At 47.0% G+C, this 17,500-nt stretch overlaps 1 protein-coding gene across 8 annotated transcripts in view; it reads right to left on the bottom strand.

Moving 5' to 3' along the window:
* Window positions 1–17,500, bottom strand: part of auts2a (activator of transcription and developmental regulator AUTS2 a) — a 357,002-nt gene that overhangs the window by 111,818 nt on the left and 227,684 nt on the right. For all 8 annotated transcript variants that reach the window (XM_042708443.1, XM_042708446.1, XM_042708444.1 and 5 more), the window contains exon 5: window positions 3,967–3,996. In XM_042708443.1, the coding sequence (XP_042564377.1) occupies window positions 3,967–3,996 (30 nt within the window). The remainder of the gene's footprint in view (window positions 1–3,966; window positions 3,997–17,500) is intronic.

Raw genomic sequence — 17,500 nt, 5'->3', positions numbered from 1 at the left:
AACGCCTCGGCAGAGTGAGGAGATGGAGGAGAAGAAAAAAAAAAGAAAGAGAGATGAACGATAAACGTCAACCACTACCGCTGTCCAGTGATTGAGAAAGAGCTTCCTCTATTTTATGATGACATGGGGGCAAACGTGGCTAAACGCGGCACAAAGAAAATAAAAAAATAACAAAGTAAAGCGTGAGGCACCTCTTAGCCAATATATCACCGGCTTGGATCTTTAGTTTGTGTCAAGGACAAACAGGCTATCGCCTGCTCGGCTAAAGCACCCACTTAGAGCTCCTGCCTCCCTTAAGAGCCATGTGCTGCGCACCAAATTACAGTGCTTTTCCATGCCAAGCCATTAATATAAAAGCCAAAGCGATTTCAAAATGGCATTTAAGGCTGGTGGCCTCAGCGAGTGGGCGAGCGGGAAACGACACAAGAGACAGACGCATGGTCTCGGGTGTGGGGTGGGAGTTGGTTGTGGTTGTGTGTGTGTGTGTGTGTGTGGGGAGAGAGGGGGTGGGTGTTCAGAGTTCACCAACAATGTCTGAAAAGGTGCCAGGAAATCTCAACCGCACGATTAAGAAGAGCGAGAGAGGAAGAAAAAAATGAATACAAAACTTTACACTTTGGAATTAACAAGTGGTTTAAAAGCTGTGAAAATACATTCCTCCTTTCCCCTCCCATGAGGTCAGCCAATTGGAGCTGTCCTTTAAGAAGTTCAGTTAGCTCTTAGCAGCGCAGTTTGGGTTGGCTGCCTATCTTTCCATCCGTGCTAGAAGGCTTGTCTGTGCCGTGGCTTGCCTTTTAAGTGCACAAACCTATCATTCAAATACTGTAATGCATCATTCTGAAACGTCTTAATGGCGTGTGGTTATGGAAAAACACAAACCATATTTTGTATTGACAGACACTGCACTCACAGATGCTCACACACACAATCTCACACCCGCAATATTTCGCAACACAGCAATAAGAAAGCAGTAGGGGAGTTTCCTTGTGTGTGTGTGTGTGATTCTGTGAAAACATGTGCAGATTTCACATTGGCTGTGAGCACGTCACGTTCGCGTCTGCCTCGTCTGAGGTTAACTGGTCTCAGATGTCTGAAAAACCCTGGGTTGGTGTTAAGCGCACCGTGAAAAGAGGGAATGTAACTGGAGCTGGACACATCAAAGGCACCTGAGGCTAAAGGATCTTTGCATCCCAACACCCCCACCACACACACACACACACACACACACACACACACACACACACACACACACATCGTCCTTCCTGCCTGCCCAACCCCAAACTCCAACCATGCAGCACAGCCACTGCTCCACCTGCCACTGCTGTGGCCTCAGTTGCCAGACTCAAGCTGCCACTAATCAACAGACAGAGCCCTACCTGTCCAACGCTAATGAATAGACCCACCTGACCCCCGCCGACTGGCAGAGATGACACAACCCCCCCCCCCCCCCAAGCCCACCACCGCCCTCCCTCCACACTGTCTGAGGCGGAGGGGAGCTAGAGGCCCGGTTTGGGCTCCGGGCCCACATGGAACGGCAGGGAACAGAATGGGATGCCTTCCGCTAGCCAAAGAAATGTCTGGGGTTGGAGGGGGGGTGGGGGGGTGGGTGGTTCTGGCGGTAGGCCCGGCTGGCTGCTGCCAATTCATCTAGCAGCGGGAGCACGAGCGAGAGGAGCCGGGAGGAGCCGGGGCCCAGCTGGAACCGGCAGGCGCTGGCTGATGAATAGAGCACAGACCGGACCGTTTCATAAATCTCGACGCCGACGCCGCTCGCAACACAAACGAGATGTCAGAGGGCTGTTAAATGCACACACATGCACACAAACACACACACTCTCTCTCGCTCTCTCTCTCTCTCTCACACACACACATACATACAGTACATACATACAGTACATACATACATACATACATACATACATATATGCTTTTTCAGTGATACATGCACCCAACACACAAACACACACAGACATTGTTTGTGGTCACAACCTGTCTTTCACCGACAAATGTAAAGACCTTTTGCGTGCCTCAGTGGGTCAGTTTCTTTTCTTCTTGACTCAGGTGCCCCTCATCTGTAGTAGTGTCGTACTGTGTAGAATGTAGAACCACACTTACTGTGGCACGGAACATAATATTTACCCTTGCTGGCCATCGGAAGCAGCCTGTGATTGTTTCAAATATCAGAACAAAAAAAACAAAGAGCCAAAGAGAGATGGTGAGAGAAGGAGAGTGACGAAGACATAGAAAGACACGGAGGAAGAGTGGATGAATGATGACGCATGGTGCCGGCTAACGCGGCTGACGACCCCGCTGATGTGCTGATAGCGGACAGTGGGCCCTGTGTTCTGTCTGCACGAGCCCATTAGCCAACCCGCTTCCTCCCCCCAGACGCGGGGTTAAATGGGACGGGGACATGTGTCTGTGTCATGTCAGGAAGACGGACGGACGTGGACAAGAACGGGTCCTCTGTCTCTCCGCAAGCCCTCCTCCGTGCGGTTCGCCTCCGGAGGCGACTCTGTATCAGGGTGCTGCTGTATTGGCCCTATGGGGGCTACTTGGCTGGAGGGGAGGGGAGGGCAGGCTAAATGACATGTGTCTTGACGGGTGACCTCATCTGTGGGTTGACGAACACAAAGACAGAGAGCCCTGTCACTGCCTAGGGGCACTCCCATGTTATTCCGAGGAGCAGTGTTCTGGGCCAAAGCAAAGGCCCTATAGAAGAGCAATGTGTGTGTAGCGAAATTGTAGAGACCTTGTAAAAGAGCATGTGTGTGTGCGGGTACACAGAGAGAGGCACATATACGCATATCATGTGCCACAACAGCTCTCTGCAACCATACACACACACATGCACATAGACACAGACAAACAGACACACCACACACACACACACACACACACACACACACAGGCGCGCAATCTGCAAAGACAAATGTGTTCATGGGCTATTTGCATGCTCACAGGGAGCCAGTGCGTTATGAGATATCTCATGAAGGAGAGGGTGTTTATCTGTGGCTGCTGCCACTGATCACGCGCCACTGTTTGTGTAATAAAGTCCTCTTTTTGTCTGACACATAATTAATCAAAGCAAGGGAACATAAAGGATTCACACACAAGGCTGCCTAAAACAAACCATCAGAGTAATAGAAGCTTAAGGAGTGTGATCTGCGTTCCCACACGAGAAAAACTTGCTATGACACTATGCTAATTTGAAGTGACAGCACAAAGCAGTAAGTAAAAAATAAAAACAAGAACACAATAACAAAACAAAATGTGACACTTGCTCGCTGGATAATTATGACAGAATTGAGTCTGATTTGTATTTAAAAAAAAATACTAAAAATACTAAAAGGACAATTTGTGTTTGTCAGGAATTGCGCAGTAATGGAGACGAAAAGCCACTGAAACTGAGCCACTGAGCTTATTAAAAACTGGCAAAGAAATGTAAACAAGTCCTCCAGATACATCCATGGCTGATGCACAATCACATCAAATATAAACTCGACACAATTGTTTAAGTGCGACGTTAGTAATCTATTATCTCTGAAAAGATAATACGACATTATGTCTACTATATCTTTTATTCAAAAGCTCATTTCTCAAGCCTAATGTGTAGTAGTCCACGGTGGGCTAATAGAATGCACAGTATAATATGTACTCTTAAGATAACACATTGAGTAAAGACAGAGAAACCGACAAGGCTCATAATGGTTCCATTTAAATTTTGCACGCCGTTTAGTCATTCATAATTAATGCACCGTTAATTAAACCCCTCTCACAGTTATTAACGAGATATTTAATTCTAATTAAACAGAAATGCACACTCTGAAGGAAAAAAAAGTCTAATATTGGATTCTCGCTGAGAGCACAGTGCTGAAAAATGAATAAAGGTTTCTCTTGGTGGGAAGGCAGCATCCAGGCCTGCCGCGGTTTGTAGAACCTGGGAAGGAAAGTCTCTTTTCTTACCTTGTCCTCCTGGTCACTCTCGCTGTCACACTGCAAAAAGAACAGAGGGGCAAACAGTTAGTGATCGCAATGCTATGCTATGCTAATGCGCCAATCAGCTAATCACCACTCCTCGCAGCATTTCACTTCTAACTTAAGGACTTACATCGACGCACAGAAACTCGTTAGCCGCGACCAGTTTGGCACGTTCCATTTAGGGTTTCATAAAGCCCTGAGCAGCAGTGAGTGTTATCATTATGCCCAGGGAAAAGGCACTATTAAATGAAGCTTTTATAAAGAATGAGCTGCTTCCTGGGCCCATGGAGCTGAGGATGAGGCAAATGATTTATAACACTATGCCTGAGCTAATTCACATCAATGGCTAAACAAGGACAGAAATACTAATCTTGAACAGATCTTTAAGCAATTAAATCTATAAATAAATCTAGGATCTATTTAGGCGCTGTTGAAAGGAGCACCTTAACATCTGGAATATATGACAAGCCAATGTCAGGGTAAGATATTTAGAAAACACACACACACACACACACATACACACACAGGCACATTTTTTACAAGAAATGCTGGATTTCAGCTTTCCAATTTCAATTTCAAGGTCCGCTTGATTCTTTATCAACTAATTAGTGATGTGTGGAGTGACGGCTGGCCCTGAAGAAGTGCATTGTGGTCCGGGAGCGCGTAGCCACTGGAGTCCATAATGAGGACTGGTACATGGGGCGTGAGGGGTGGGGGGCAATACCAATTAAAAGGAGGGGGGGGGGGGGGGGCTAGTTTTAGGCCAGCACACAGAATGTACTGATTGGCAGGCTTGGGAGTTGGGTTCTGAGCCCGCTCGGCAGCTGCCAAGGCCCCACCAATGACACAGGAAGAGTATATGAAACAGAAACAAGCAAAATGACAGATAGACAGGCAGACACAGAAAGGTAGGATAGACTGATAGATAGGTAGATCAATACTTACATAATGTCATTCATTCATATGCATTCATACACACATAGTATATACATACATGCATACATACATACATACATATACCCATATGTACTGTGTACACATATTTATCGGGCCCATAAACAGGAGAAGAGGGAGAGAGATAGAATGCACAGAAAGAGAGGGAGAGAGTGAGAAAAAGGCCGAGTGAGAGCTAGAGAGAGCTAGACCAGAGAGCGGAATAGACATAAAGGGGGAGCTGTTCTGCTGGCAGCAGGCTGGGCTGGCTGGGCTGGCTGACCCAGCACAGGGTCCTGTGAGCACAGCAGGGGCACTGCATCCAATTTACGCCTCTGCTTCCCTCAGCACCCACCCCCCCACCCCTTATTTCCCTCCTCTATGGGCCCCCGCCTGCCTGCCCCCGGCCCCTGGCCCCCGGCCCCCACTGCCAGCTCCAGCTTCTGCACCTCATACATTATGCAGGGCAATAAACGCACACAGCAAACACTGCTCCTCAGCATCTCTCTCTCTCTCTCTCTCTCTCTCGCTCTCTATCTCTCTCGCTCTCTGTCTCTCTCTCTGTCTCTCTCTCTCTCGCTCTCTCTCACACACACACACTCTCAATTTGTCGGTCTGTTTTTTTCCCTCTCAGTAGCATAATTTCTTCCTCATCCCCTCCTTTCAAGACAAAAGCGATCAGGCAAACGGTTCATCTTGTTTGTTCACATGTACTTGCTGTAATGCGCATCACGTCATTATATTTATGCTTGCATAGAGAGTCACTTGCAGACACACACAGACATACACACTCACCCACACACACACACACTTGCATAGAGAGTCTCACACACTTGCACGCACAAAGACATACACACACACACACATACACTCACACACACACACACACACAGACAGTGTGCTATTTCACGAGGCTGGTCATAAAGTGATAACCCGTGTGAGACCATGAGCCCCCTTTCGTCATCACAGACCTCATTAATTCCCTCTTCCTTTTCCAGTCTCAGTCAGGGCCTCTGATCAGGCAGGCGCGGAGTTAAAATAATGGGCAAATTTATTTTTTCCACTGTGTTGTGATCCATAAAAAAGACCCCCGGCTTCCATCTCCCTCTCTCTCTCTCTCTCTCTCTCTCTCTTTCTCTCTCTCTCTCTCACTTTTTCTCCTTCTCTCTCCCTCTTTCTTGTCGTGTTCCTTTCCCTGCCTATGCCAGCCAGCCAGCCAGCCAGCCAGCCAGCCAGCCAGCCAGCCAATTGCTTTTGATTGCCGAGATAGGAGCACAGCGGAATGGCTCTGCCCTTGCTTGTGAAGCAAATGGAACGCGCTAATAGAACTCATCGCATTACCCGATGCAAAAGTGCCATAGCTCATTACTTTAGGATAAAAGGATATCATTGTAGACGGCGAGCAGAATTGACTTTCTGTGGTGGGACTTGATGATGATTTAATCAACTGCTCTCCTTCGCTTCTCATCGCCTTGCCTGTCGCTTACGCAGGTGCCTCTAAACGAGAGACACTCACACGGGTAGTGGGAAGAAAGAGAGAGAGAGAGAGAGAGAGAGAGAGAAGGAAAGAAATTGCTGTCATTACTTTTTTCCCACCTCCAAGAATAGAGGTATGCAAATTTCTCAGCGGTACAAAGACAGCGGCAAGAAGAGAGAGAGAAAGAGAGAGAGAGAGAGAGAGAGAGAGAGAGAGAGAGAGAGAGAGAGAGAGAGAGTGAGGGAGGGAGGGAGGAAAAGGAAAGGAAAACTAAATCAAATGGAAATACCTTTATAATGAGCAAAGTAAAAAATCTTAAGATCAACCCTGACAGACAAGGGCAGGCAATTTGTTCCTCACTAAAATGGAGAAGTTAGAGCCATTTCTCACACATAAAGCCATGAATGAAATGGAACAAATAACAATAATAACACTGAACTGGGGGGAAAAAAGCACATCAGAGCTGTCATTGCATTGGAGCTCACTGACTGGCTATCCTTCAGCGACTCATACTTCTATCTCCATGTGCATGAAATTATTTATTTTTCTTTTTAAAAACATAATCTATTCTGACCCTACCTCCCATTCCCTGCCACATTCACTTTACACGTGATAACCAAATCTGCACAACATACATCGTTGACCCAGAGCTAGGTATGAAAAATGGCTGAGGACAAAAACAAAACAATAAATGAGTTAATCTATCCTTTTAGTTCTGTTCAATTCTCACTGCGTGAGGGAAGAGAGGCACAGAAGATGCTTACCTCCAGATTCTAGATTGAGCTCTGACTCTTTTTGAACCCCTCCATTCACTTACATCAGTGGTTCCCAAACTTTTTACAGTCCCGTACCCCTTCAGACATTCAATCTCCAACTACGTACCCCCCCCCCACCCCCCCTTAAAAAAAAAAAGTTTTCCTTTTCACCTTGTTCACCCTGAGGTAGATTGATGGCTTAAAATGAGTGAAAAATATGTGCCACAAGTGACCCAAACCTTCTAAGGTTGTTGTTTGCCAGCCATCAACTGAACAGAAGACTTAAAAAACATTATTTGCAGGCGATTGGGAAGATGAGCAAATTCATTTTACAGGCTGTAGCGGAGGTGTGTGTGTACAGGGGGGCGTGGCCGGAGCGGAGTTCAGCACAGACGTGACATTTTCTCAGTGGTTTTGTTTTAAAATGAATGCTTGTTCATCGTTCGATCGTTGTTGTGTTTATTAGAAAGAAATAAAGCCTTGCAGGGCAAAATACAGGGGAATTGGGGCGATTTTGATGCACAAAATGATGTTTCCGTCTGAAAGTTGCAATTCTGTTTCAAAGGGTACATTCCGCGAATTCCGTCCGTTTTCCGTTATCGCGGACATTTTCTCCCCGCGTACCCCCTGAACCACTTTGCGTACCCCTGGGGGTACGCGTACCCCAGTTTGGAAACCGAGGACTTACATGCATTCGGTAGTTAGCTAGCTAAGGCCTAAAACAGTACTCCTAATTATTTTCTACATAAAGATCTAACTGGACAATGTGAATATACTAGATGAAGTTTTACACCAATGTGTCAGCTACATGGACCGATTATGTTATCTTACTATTCAAATTGGGAGTGTTAGCTATGCTGATAAGCTAGAACAGTGGTTCCCAAACTTTTTACAGGCCCGTACCCCTTCAGACATTTAATCTCCAGCTGCGTTTAAGAAAAAAAGCTTTCCTTTTCACCTTTTACTTTAATTCCGTTTTAATCCGTTTCGGCTCATTTTGTTCACCCAGAGGTAGATTGATGGCTTAAAATGAGTGAATAATATGTGCCACAAGTGACCCAAACCTTCTAAGGTTGTTGTTTGCCAGCCATCAACAGAACAGAAGACTAAAAAAACATTATTTGCAGGCGATTGGGAAGATGAGCGAATTCATTTGACAGGCTACGGAGGTCTGTGTTGAATAGGGGGGCGTGGCCGGAGCGGAGTTCAGCACAGACGTGACATTTTCTCTTGTTTTTTAATTAATGCTTGTTCATCGTTGCGATCGTTGTTGTGTTTATAAGAAAGAAATACAGCCTTGCAGGAAAAAATACAGGGGAATTTGGGCGATTTTGATGCACAAAATGATGTTTCCGTCTGAAAGTTGCAATTCTGTTTCAAACGGTACATTCTGCGAATTCCGTCCGTTTTCTGTTATGGCGAAAATTTTCTCCCCGCGTACCCCCTGAACCACGCGTACCCCAGTTTGGGAACCGATGAGCTAGAAGAATAGCTTTCACAGAATATTGGAAACTGGACAATGAGGACAGATTTACTTTGATACTTAAAAAGCTAAGAATCGATTAAACATGTTTAACTTCTGAAATACAAATTATGACAATTTAATCTTCATCCAATGGACTTCCATTGTATTCATGGCCACTACAGCTGTGCTGTGCAGCCTTAGCTCACTGCAAAATGAATACAATTCAATATCAAGGATGCAGAAAAATTGCTATCGCTACCTCTCAGAATCCAAACTATAACATAAATATAAAATGTTCTGCACACTTCATGTGTGCTTTCGTGACATGAGCATTACCTCTCCGACCCGCTGAGGGCCTGTTTCCCTAACAGGCAGCCAGGGCAGTCAGGACAGGCCCCGCTCCAGAGGTGTAGTTATTTAATGCGCTAGTGAAAAATCAGGAAGGCATTAGCTCTCGGAGGGGGTCCGCCGCTGAAAGCGATCCGTGCAGCCCGGGCGGAGGGTGTGTTTACACAGGCCGGGCCTTGCACTGTCCGCCCGGACCTCAGTGTTTGGTTTAAGTAACGGTGGAATGTCAAACATCACGTCCAGCGCTGAGGGCTGTTACTGTTGGACGATATCCGCAACTTTCTGATGCCCCCACCCTCTCCGCCTCTTCGCCACCCCTCCACCCCTCAAGACCCCAGCTCTTCATCCTGACCAACCCATTCCGCAAACTCCCTGTGGCCCCTGTATAGGTCCGGTGGTCCTCCGTCAAGCTTAAACCCATAAAAAATGTTTTGTTTTTCCACCGCGGAGGAATTATTCTGGTCTTGAAACCCTTCCAACTGAGAGCAATAGCTGCGTTGTGAGGCTACAAAGAAATACCAGCAATAATGTTAGACGGTTAAATAATTCAGTTCAGCCATCGGCTCACCCAGGAAGTCCTGCCAAAACACACTCCCCCCTGCCACCACCCGCCCCTTAAAAAATGAAAAACTGTTTTTCGTCGAAGGGACCACATCAGACAGAACCATGCGTGCGGTGCATTAAAAAGGAGTGCCTGTTATGGACGCACTCGCAGCGGAGAGGGCCCAAGTCAAACACGTCACCACTCAAAGGCAGACACATCACGCGGGGCGCCAACCAAAACAGAAGCTTCAGAAGAGAACGCTGACGGCTCTGTTTATGTTTCGTGTCACCGTTTTGCAAATTAACGGCAAATTTGCTCCGAGTGGAGGTCATACATGTGTACACACATGGGAGAATATTCTTTAAAAAAACGATAAAAACTAAATAATTTCATCTCTGGCTCCTCTGGCTCCTCTGGCTGTTTGGTCCTGCATACATGATCACCGCTGACGTTGACGGCCATTAAATTAATTAGCGCTGATATGCGCTTCACTTATGGAGCCAGAGGGTGCTTATCTGGCCATTTTCAAAGGTTCACCGAAGGAGTTAAAGCTGAGCAGAAGCCTCTCTCTCTCTCCCTCTCTCTCTTTCTCTCTCTCTCTCTGCCGGCTAGCCTGTCTGCCAGCCAGCCTGGCTGCCCACCCGGGGGCGAGGGTGTGTGTGTGTGTGGGTGTGTGTGTGTGTGTGTGAGAGTCTGTGGGGGTGGGAAGGGGACAGCTTGAAGGATGGCAGCCATTGCCAGGGTCAGGTTTGACAGTGCCAATTTGATGTGCTGCCGCCAAGGGCTTTTTTTTCTCTCTCCCTGCTTTCTCTCCCTCTCTTTCTCTCTCTTGCTCGCTCTCTCTCTCCCCCTCCCTCCCTCTCTCTGTAAAAAGCTGAGTGTCCTGATGGTTTTCTGATGCAAACCATCGTGCGGCAAAATGTGTTTTTCCCCTCCCGCTGCTGTCTCCTCCATCTGCTTATGGGCCTAGCCGCCGCCGGCCGCCTGCCTGTCACAGCGTGCGGCGAAATTAGCCGGGGAGGAGGCGCGCGCTAGTGCTAATTACATTTTAATCATTGGAAACGTGTTGGCAAATCAAGGCTTGATTGCCATCTTGGAGCTCTCGTACTCCTCCCTGCCGTGAAGAGAGGAGAAGAGGGAGGTGCAGAGAGGGCAGGAGGGAGGGAGGGAGAGAGAGGGAGAGCAGGCCCATGCAAAGGAGACAGAGGACTGAGAGAGAGAGAGAGAGAGAGAGAGAGAGAGAGAACAAGAGAGGAGGGGGAGAGAGGGACAGTGCAAGGGCTGAGACCTTGCTTGGCCACCATGAAATGGAGGTCGGACGTCTTGGCACAGTGCATGCTCAGCCCAGGGCCTTTTGATATGTGGGAGGGAGCAAGGCTGTGGTTGGGGGGGGGAGCTCTGGGGTTAGCGGTGTGGTGAGCAGGCTAAGTCACGCTAATTCAGCCATCTCCCCTCTCTCGCCACCCCTCCATCCCTACGACATGGAGTCAGAGCACGGGCCAATGAGAACGACTCTGAGGTCGGCGAGACCGGGAGAAGCCGTGTACCGATACGAAAACAAAAGCTTGCGAAGGCCAAAATAGAGCCCATCACTTTATCACTTTTATTTCCTTTTTATCGACTTTAAAGTGATTCTAACTTCTTCTGGAGAGTAAGAGATCGGCATAGCAAGAAATACAGAAAGAACGAAAGAGGGAAAGGGATACATAGAGAGACAGAGAGAGAGAGAGAGACAGAGAGCAAAGAGAAAGACAGAAACAGACAGAGAGGGCTTTTTTCTCCCACTTCCCTGTCTGCTGGCCACTGCACGCTGGGTCATCCATCTTCCAGATCGGAAGCGGAGATAGTGTCCAGTCCGACTGGCTTAGTGCGACAAAGGGGCTGTTAAAATCAAACATCCACTTCCTCGGGCCTCCGGCCATTACCATAGATCTAAACGACAAACCACAACAACAGCTGCTCACTCGCGGGTCAGCTGAACCAGACAGCACACACAAGGAGCCTGCAGTCATTAGTCTCAAGGCCTTCATTGTATGGTCGAATAATGCAATCTACAGCAGTGCGCTGTATGGGTAAAAATCGTAACAGGCACCATGAAGGGGATAGTCGAGGGATACTGTTAATAGTTTCTCTGCTGTTACAGGAGGTTAAGAATGACACTGTTACGACCCAAGCCAGCAATCATTTAAAAGCCTCAAGATGAGTGTGAATCGCTCCTGTTTGAGGTGTACCCGTTAAATACAAATATTCTTGCGCGCTTAGACGTATGTGTAAATATCGGGGTCGACTGTGGTAAGATGGTGGGGAAATGAAGAGAGACATTTTCTGACTAGCTTCGGTCATTACACGCACGGAAGGATCTGGGTCCGCTGACATCCGACATCTAATTTACACAGCATCTGCTTGATGTCCAGCTGTCATTTCATCTCTTCGGAGCGAAGAGAAGAAGGGGAAAAAGGGAAGAGGAGGAGGAGGAGGAGGAGGAGGAGGAGGAAAAAGACAGCCGGGGGGATTCAGACAGTCTGCACTGTGACATAAGGCAAACGTCTACTCCACCAGCCAAGAGGGGATGCGTGAGGGGGGAACTAGTCTGGTGTCTGGCCCAATATAACTGGGCCTGATCTCCCCTCAGCCGCCCGGTCCCTCCCTCCACCCCTATCCTATTGCAGCAGTCCAACATCTGAAAGTAATTTCCTCTCCGATGTAAAACTTTATCCAGACGACATTAATTTTGACCGCTAACACAGTATTCCAGTCATTGGAATTGAAAAGAGGTGGAACGGAGGGAGGAGACAAGAGCAGAGTTGAGGGCAAAGAGAGGGAGAGAGAGTCACAGGCGGACGGGGGGGGGGACTTTTATAAAATAATAAAGCCTTTATAGTATCGGACCTCTAGATTTATACCACATTCCCCTTTTATATATGATATTTTCTTTCTGGAATCTCCCTGCCGAGAGAGTTTGAGGGAACTGGAAAGAGAAGAAGTGCCTTTGCATGGGAGTTCCTTTATGATTGTCATAACTTTGAAATTCAGAGTTTGAAAAGCGACACATGAACGCCCCAATTAGGGCGCTGTTCTTAATGTATTCCATATTTAACAGTTACTTTGTCATTTGGAAAACAAACACCAGAGGCCAAGACCATAAACTCCACAAAACTGGGAAGAAACCATGAGTGCTATGCAGTGTTCTTCACACACACACACGTACACACACCCTTCCAGACCTTTTTAAACCCATTCCTATGTATGTGAGTGTGTGTGTGTGTGTGTGTGTGTGTGTGCTTATTTGTCTTCAGATGTGTGTATGTATCTGGAGGGGAGAGTCTATCTTTAAAATAACTTGTCAGCCAAGACGCTCTCCCAGACAGATGTGCTGACAGAGCCCTGCGGTGGTGCCTGGCACAGGCAGATGGTGCCACGGGGCATCCTTCTCAGCTGAGAAAGTGGGGGTGACACACAGTACGGTAGGATGTGTGTGCGCGCGTGTGTGTTTGTCCATCTATGAGCGTGTGTTTTTTCGGGGTTGGGGGGTTGCTTCCCCACAGCTCCTTAATAACGGCGTGTAAAAAAATAATGTGTTACACAATCTCCCGCTGCTAGGGCCATGACCTTAAACTAAATCTATGAAACCCACGAGGTAACCCGAAACACCGTTGCCACGACGCCCGACAGCTGGCTGCTAAAAAATAGACGCCGTACGAGCAAGCCTAGAGCAAAACAATGTGGCGCGCGGCAGAACATCGACTCGTCTCTGTGTTGTTTCCCTCCTGATTTATTCAAGAGAACTGATCCCCCAGTCCCATCTGTGTGAGTAAACACCACACGCCCCCCCCCCCCCCCCCCCCCCCCCCCCCCCCAGCATCCTCTTCTGGAGGTAGAGGGGTGAGGTATGAAGCAGATGTTAGCTTAATCAAAGATTAATGGACAGATTGATTTTCAGACAATTAAATACATCTGATTGCATTGTTTGTGCCATTATGGCACCTCCTCTGGGACCGGTCCACTTTGTGTTGTATTTTAATTACGGCAAACACACACACAGACACACACAGACACACACAGACACACACACACACACACACACAAACACACACACACACACACACACACACACACAGAACAGCAAATGCATATGTATACACGTACACGCACACACACACATAAATGCACATAATGCACACACACACATGCACAAACATACACACATGTATGCACACAAACACACAAATGCATGCATGTGCGCATGAACATACACACACAAATTCACATAATACACATAAACACACAAACATCAGAACAAATCACACACACACACATACACTCAAACAAATCTAGCAGTGATGTTGAATGTCTTTTTTACGGCTGAGAATCCTTCCTCTCTCACACTGACATACACACGGTTGCTATGACGTCAGACGTGCTGCTGCTTGCCAGTCCAGGACTTTGTGGAGCGCGTGGTACAGTGAGCGATGGGACCGACTCACGTGGGGAATGATATACGAGGAGATAACACAGGGAGGAGGAGGGTGAGGGAGAGCAAGACTGGATGAATGAATGAATTCATTCATGAATATTCAAATTGGACGGGTTAAGAAATCAAAACAAATGAATACATAAACGGATGAGATAAAAATGAAATTTCCAAAGGGAGTTGATTATAATAGGCTGCTCGAGAGCTAATTCAGGCAGAGCCTTTATTGTGAGAGGGTGCCATTCAATCAACGTGAAAAAAAAAATTGGATTTAATTTCAACAGCAGGGAAAACATGGCAGTGACCTTGTCAAAGGAAGGTTTCTTTTCTATCTTTCTCAAATAGTTCTTCTGCTCTCACTCTCACACACATTGACTTGTATACTGTTACACACATGCACAGACACACACACACACACATACGCACAACAATACACTGCAGTACTGTGCTCGTGAGTCCATGCCTTCAACTATTGGGAATAGGCAGACAGAAAGAGAGAAAGAGAGAAATAGAGAGAAAAAGAGAGAGAAAGAGAGGGAGAGAGAGAGAGAGAGAGAGAGAGAGAGAGCCTGCTGGACTGGATTGGGTTTTCTCCCTCTAATCACTTAGCCCGCTCACTATTAACTTTCACTGTCTCCAGTGACCCCGCGGGTCGTTGCCCATCACATCAAGTTTTTATTAGGGAATTTTCCCCATCATTAGTCCTGCCTGAGACAGCCAGCATTAATATTCATCCCCGCCGCCGCCACCGCCAACGGGCCCTGCCATTCCCGTCATCGCCCGTCTCAGCCTTCCTACCGATCCATCCATCCAGCCAGCGTGGCATGCCATGGCCGCCCCCTCACGTGCTGTCATTAGGCACGACATAAGCCCTGCTCTAACCTCAGCCTGTGTGTGTGCTCGTGTGTGTGTGTGTGTGTGTGTGTGTGTGTGTGTGTGTGTGTGTGTGTGTGTGTGTGTGTGAGAGAGAGAGAGGTAGAGACCTGACATTACTCTGAGGACAGTGGAAAACTGACACACACACACACACACACACACACAGGCTAATTCAGAATGTGTCCAGTCTCATCCATGCGGAGGTGGCATGTCAATGGAGAGAGGCCCTGCGGACACAACTTGCCAAGAACATACTTGACAGCAGTAACCTTGCACCTCCAGGCGTATACACACACACACACACACACACACACACACGCACATAATCCTAAAGAGAGAGAGATTGTGTGTGTGTGTGTGTGTGTGTGTGTGTGTGTGTGTGTGTGTGTGTGTGTGTGTGTGAGAGTGTGTGAGAGAGATTGAGCCCTGAAGCATGTTTACATTACCTCTGAAATCTATTTACTGCTGCTTAGGAGGCACTGATAAGCCTGCTGCTTCCTCAGGACAGGCGCATGTCCTCCCACAGCTCTCCGCTGCCAACAACACAAACACCAACCTCGCACCACCTTCAGTCTGTGTGGTCCAAGTTCATTTAGGAGCAGTGCGAATGGGTTTTGTATCGACCGCATTAAGCAGAAAGTATTCATTCTGTGTTGTGTGGGATACGGCGGCGTGTGAGTCATTTTGAGTGTTGTGTGTTCAAAGGACGGGTGTATTGCTTTTGGTCAGGGAGAAATATAACAAGGGTGTGTTAGATAAGAAGTGATAAGCTGAGCTAAACCTGGAGCCCTATACACAAATACTTCTTGTGGAGTCTACACTTGACAACAACCCGACCAAGATGGCTGCCCGCACTTGCCTCACAGCGCACCACCGACTAAACCCCGCTGCTGTGCTGAGCCAATGGGAGCGCGCCTCCCCTCGCTTAAACCAATGGGGGAGGTGGGTGATGCGGTGCTATGCACTGTGCACACAAACCTGATAAGGCTGCTGAGAGCAGTGCTGGTGGTCGGCTCTCTTTGCCTGATAAGGCCTTCCATTCCAGGAGGGCTTATCCTCCTCTGTCTCTCTCACTGTCCCTCTTTCTCTCTTCTTCTTCTCTCACTCTCTCCCCTCTTCTCTATCTTCCTTTTTTCTCTTACTCTCTCTCTCTCTCTCTCTCTCTGCCATAGCCAAGCAGCATCAGTATGGGGAGGGAGGCCTTCTTTAATGCCACGGGTAGCTGTGGTAATTAACCCAGTGCTTCCTGACAGGGCAAGATAAACCCGCGGCAGTGAGCACCACAGAGAGAGAGAGAGAGAGAGAGAGAGAGAGAGAGAGAGAATGATAAAGAGAGAGAGAGAGAAGGAGGGAGAGAGAATGATAGAGAGAGGGAGTGAGAGAGAGCTGTTCCCTCCCCATGTGGGGGGCGGATAAAGAAGAAGGAGAACTTAAAACGAGTCCAGCACGCATCTAACAGAGACAGGCACCAAGTACTAAAAACATGCCAATTATGAAGAAATAAAAACACAGAGCTAGAGGGAGGGAGAGAGAGAGAGAGAGAGAGAGAGAGAGAGAGAGAGAGAATAGAATTCACAGAATAGAATTCATCGTTAACTGACCTGATATAATTAATTGACGTTATAAGGACCATGGTAGAAGTTACACATCTTAAAAAATAATACTGCAATCTTAAATGATTTAGGTGTAGGGAATTTTATCTTGGGTGATAAAAGATATACGGCTAAAACTGACTATTCATAACTCTATCAAGTTAAGAACTATGATATGTCCACATTAGTGCAGAAATAAAGGCTTGCCTCTAGACTAGACTGGAAACAAATGTACTAAAAAACTGTATCACATTAAACTTATTGCACTGTTACATCCCATATGTAGCACATCTGGCTCTCCTCTGGGCTTTCCTCAATGCTGCAATAACATTATAAGACACGCTAGTTCATACATATGTATAATAAGAGTAAATGCATAAACAGTAATTTGTGATATAATGGTTACGGACCAGAAAAATACATTTCCAATTTTTTTTGGTCATAGTATTACACTACACTTGGAGTGGCACCATTAATTCAATGCAATTTGGAAGATGTGTATTTGTGCCAATTATTTACCCTGGTAAGCAGCGCAAGCAAAACAAGCTGAGATGAATCAACACCCGAGCCGCCTTCACCGCAGCACTTTGAACAACGGCGGCTTGGCGGAGATCTACTTTTGTAAACAACAAAAAATATTTAATTTGAGAGACTGATGCTGAGCAAAATGAAATTAAAAGGAACTCATGCTCACTGTTAAATTACTCAGAGCGCACTAAATTACATTTGCTTTTTCCATCAGCAAGATTAAACGAGCCAGCTCTGACTTTCCTGCGCTAATTATTTACAGCCTTCACCTCCCTCTCGTCCCAGGAGTGTTAATAAACACTCTCTCCGTTTTCCACGGAGTTGTTTGTTTGTTTGCTTTATTTATTTATTTATGTGTTTTTTCTTCTTCAATTCCTCCCCCTGCCTTCCCCTTGTTTTCTCTCCTCCCCAGGCTGGTGCCGATCTGAATTAGCGTTAGTAAGATTGAATGTAATCCCAGAGACGACGGGGTTCTTTGAGTTGGAGGGAGAGAAGAAAGAAGAAAAAAAAGAACAGAGAAGGAGAGAGAG

This window comes from Clupea harengus, chromosome 8 (assembly GCF_900700415.2).
Source record: "Clupea harengus chromosome 8, Ch_v2.0.2, whole genome shotgun sequence".
Lineage (NCBI taxonomy): Eukaryota > Metazoa > Chordata > Actinopteri > Clupeiformes > Clupeidae > Clupea > Clupea harengus.
The sequence above is the reverse complement of the archived record's forward strand: the minus strand, read 5'-3'. Positions and strand labels throughout refer to the sequence as shown.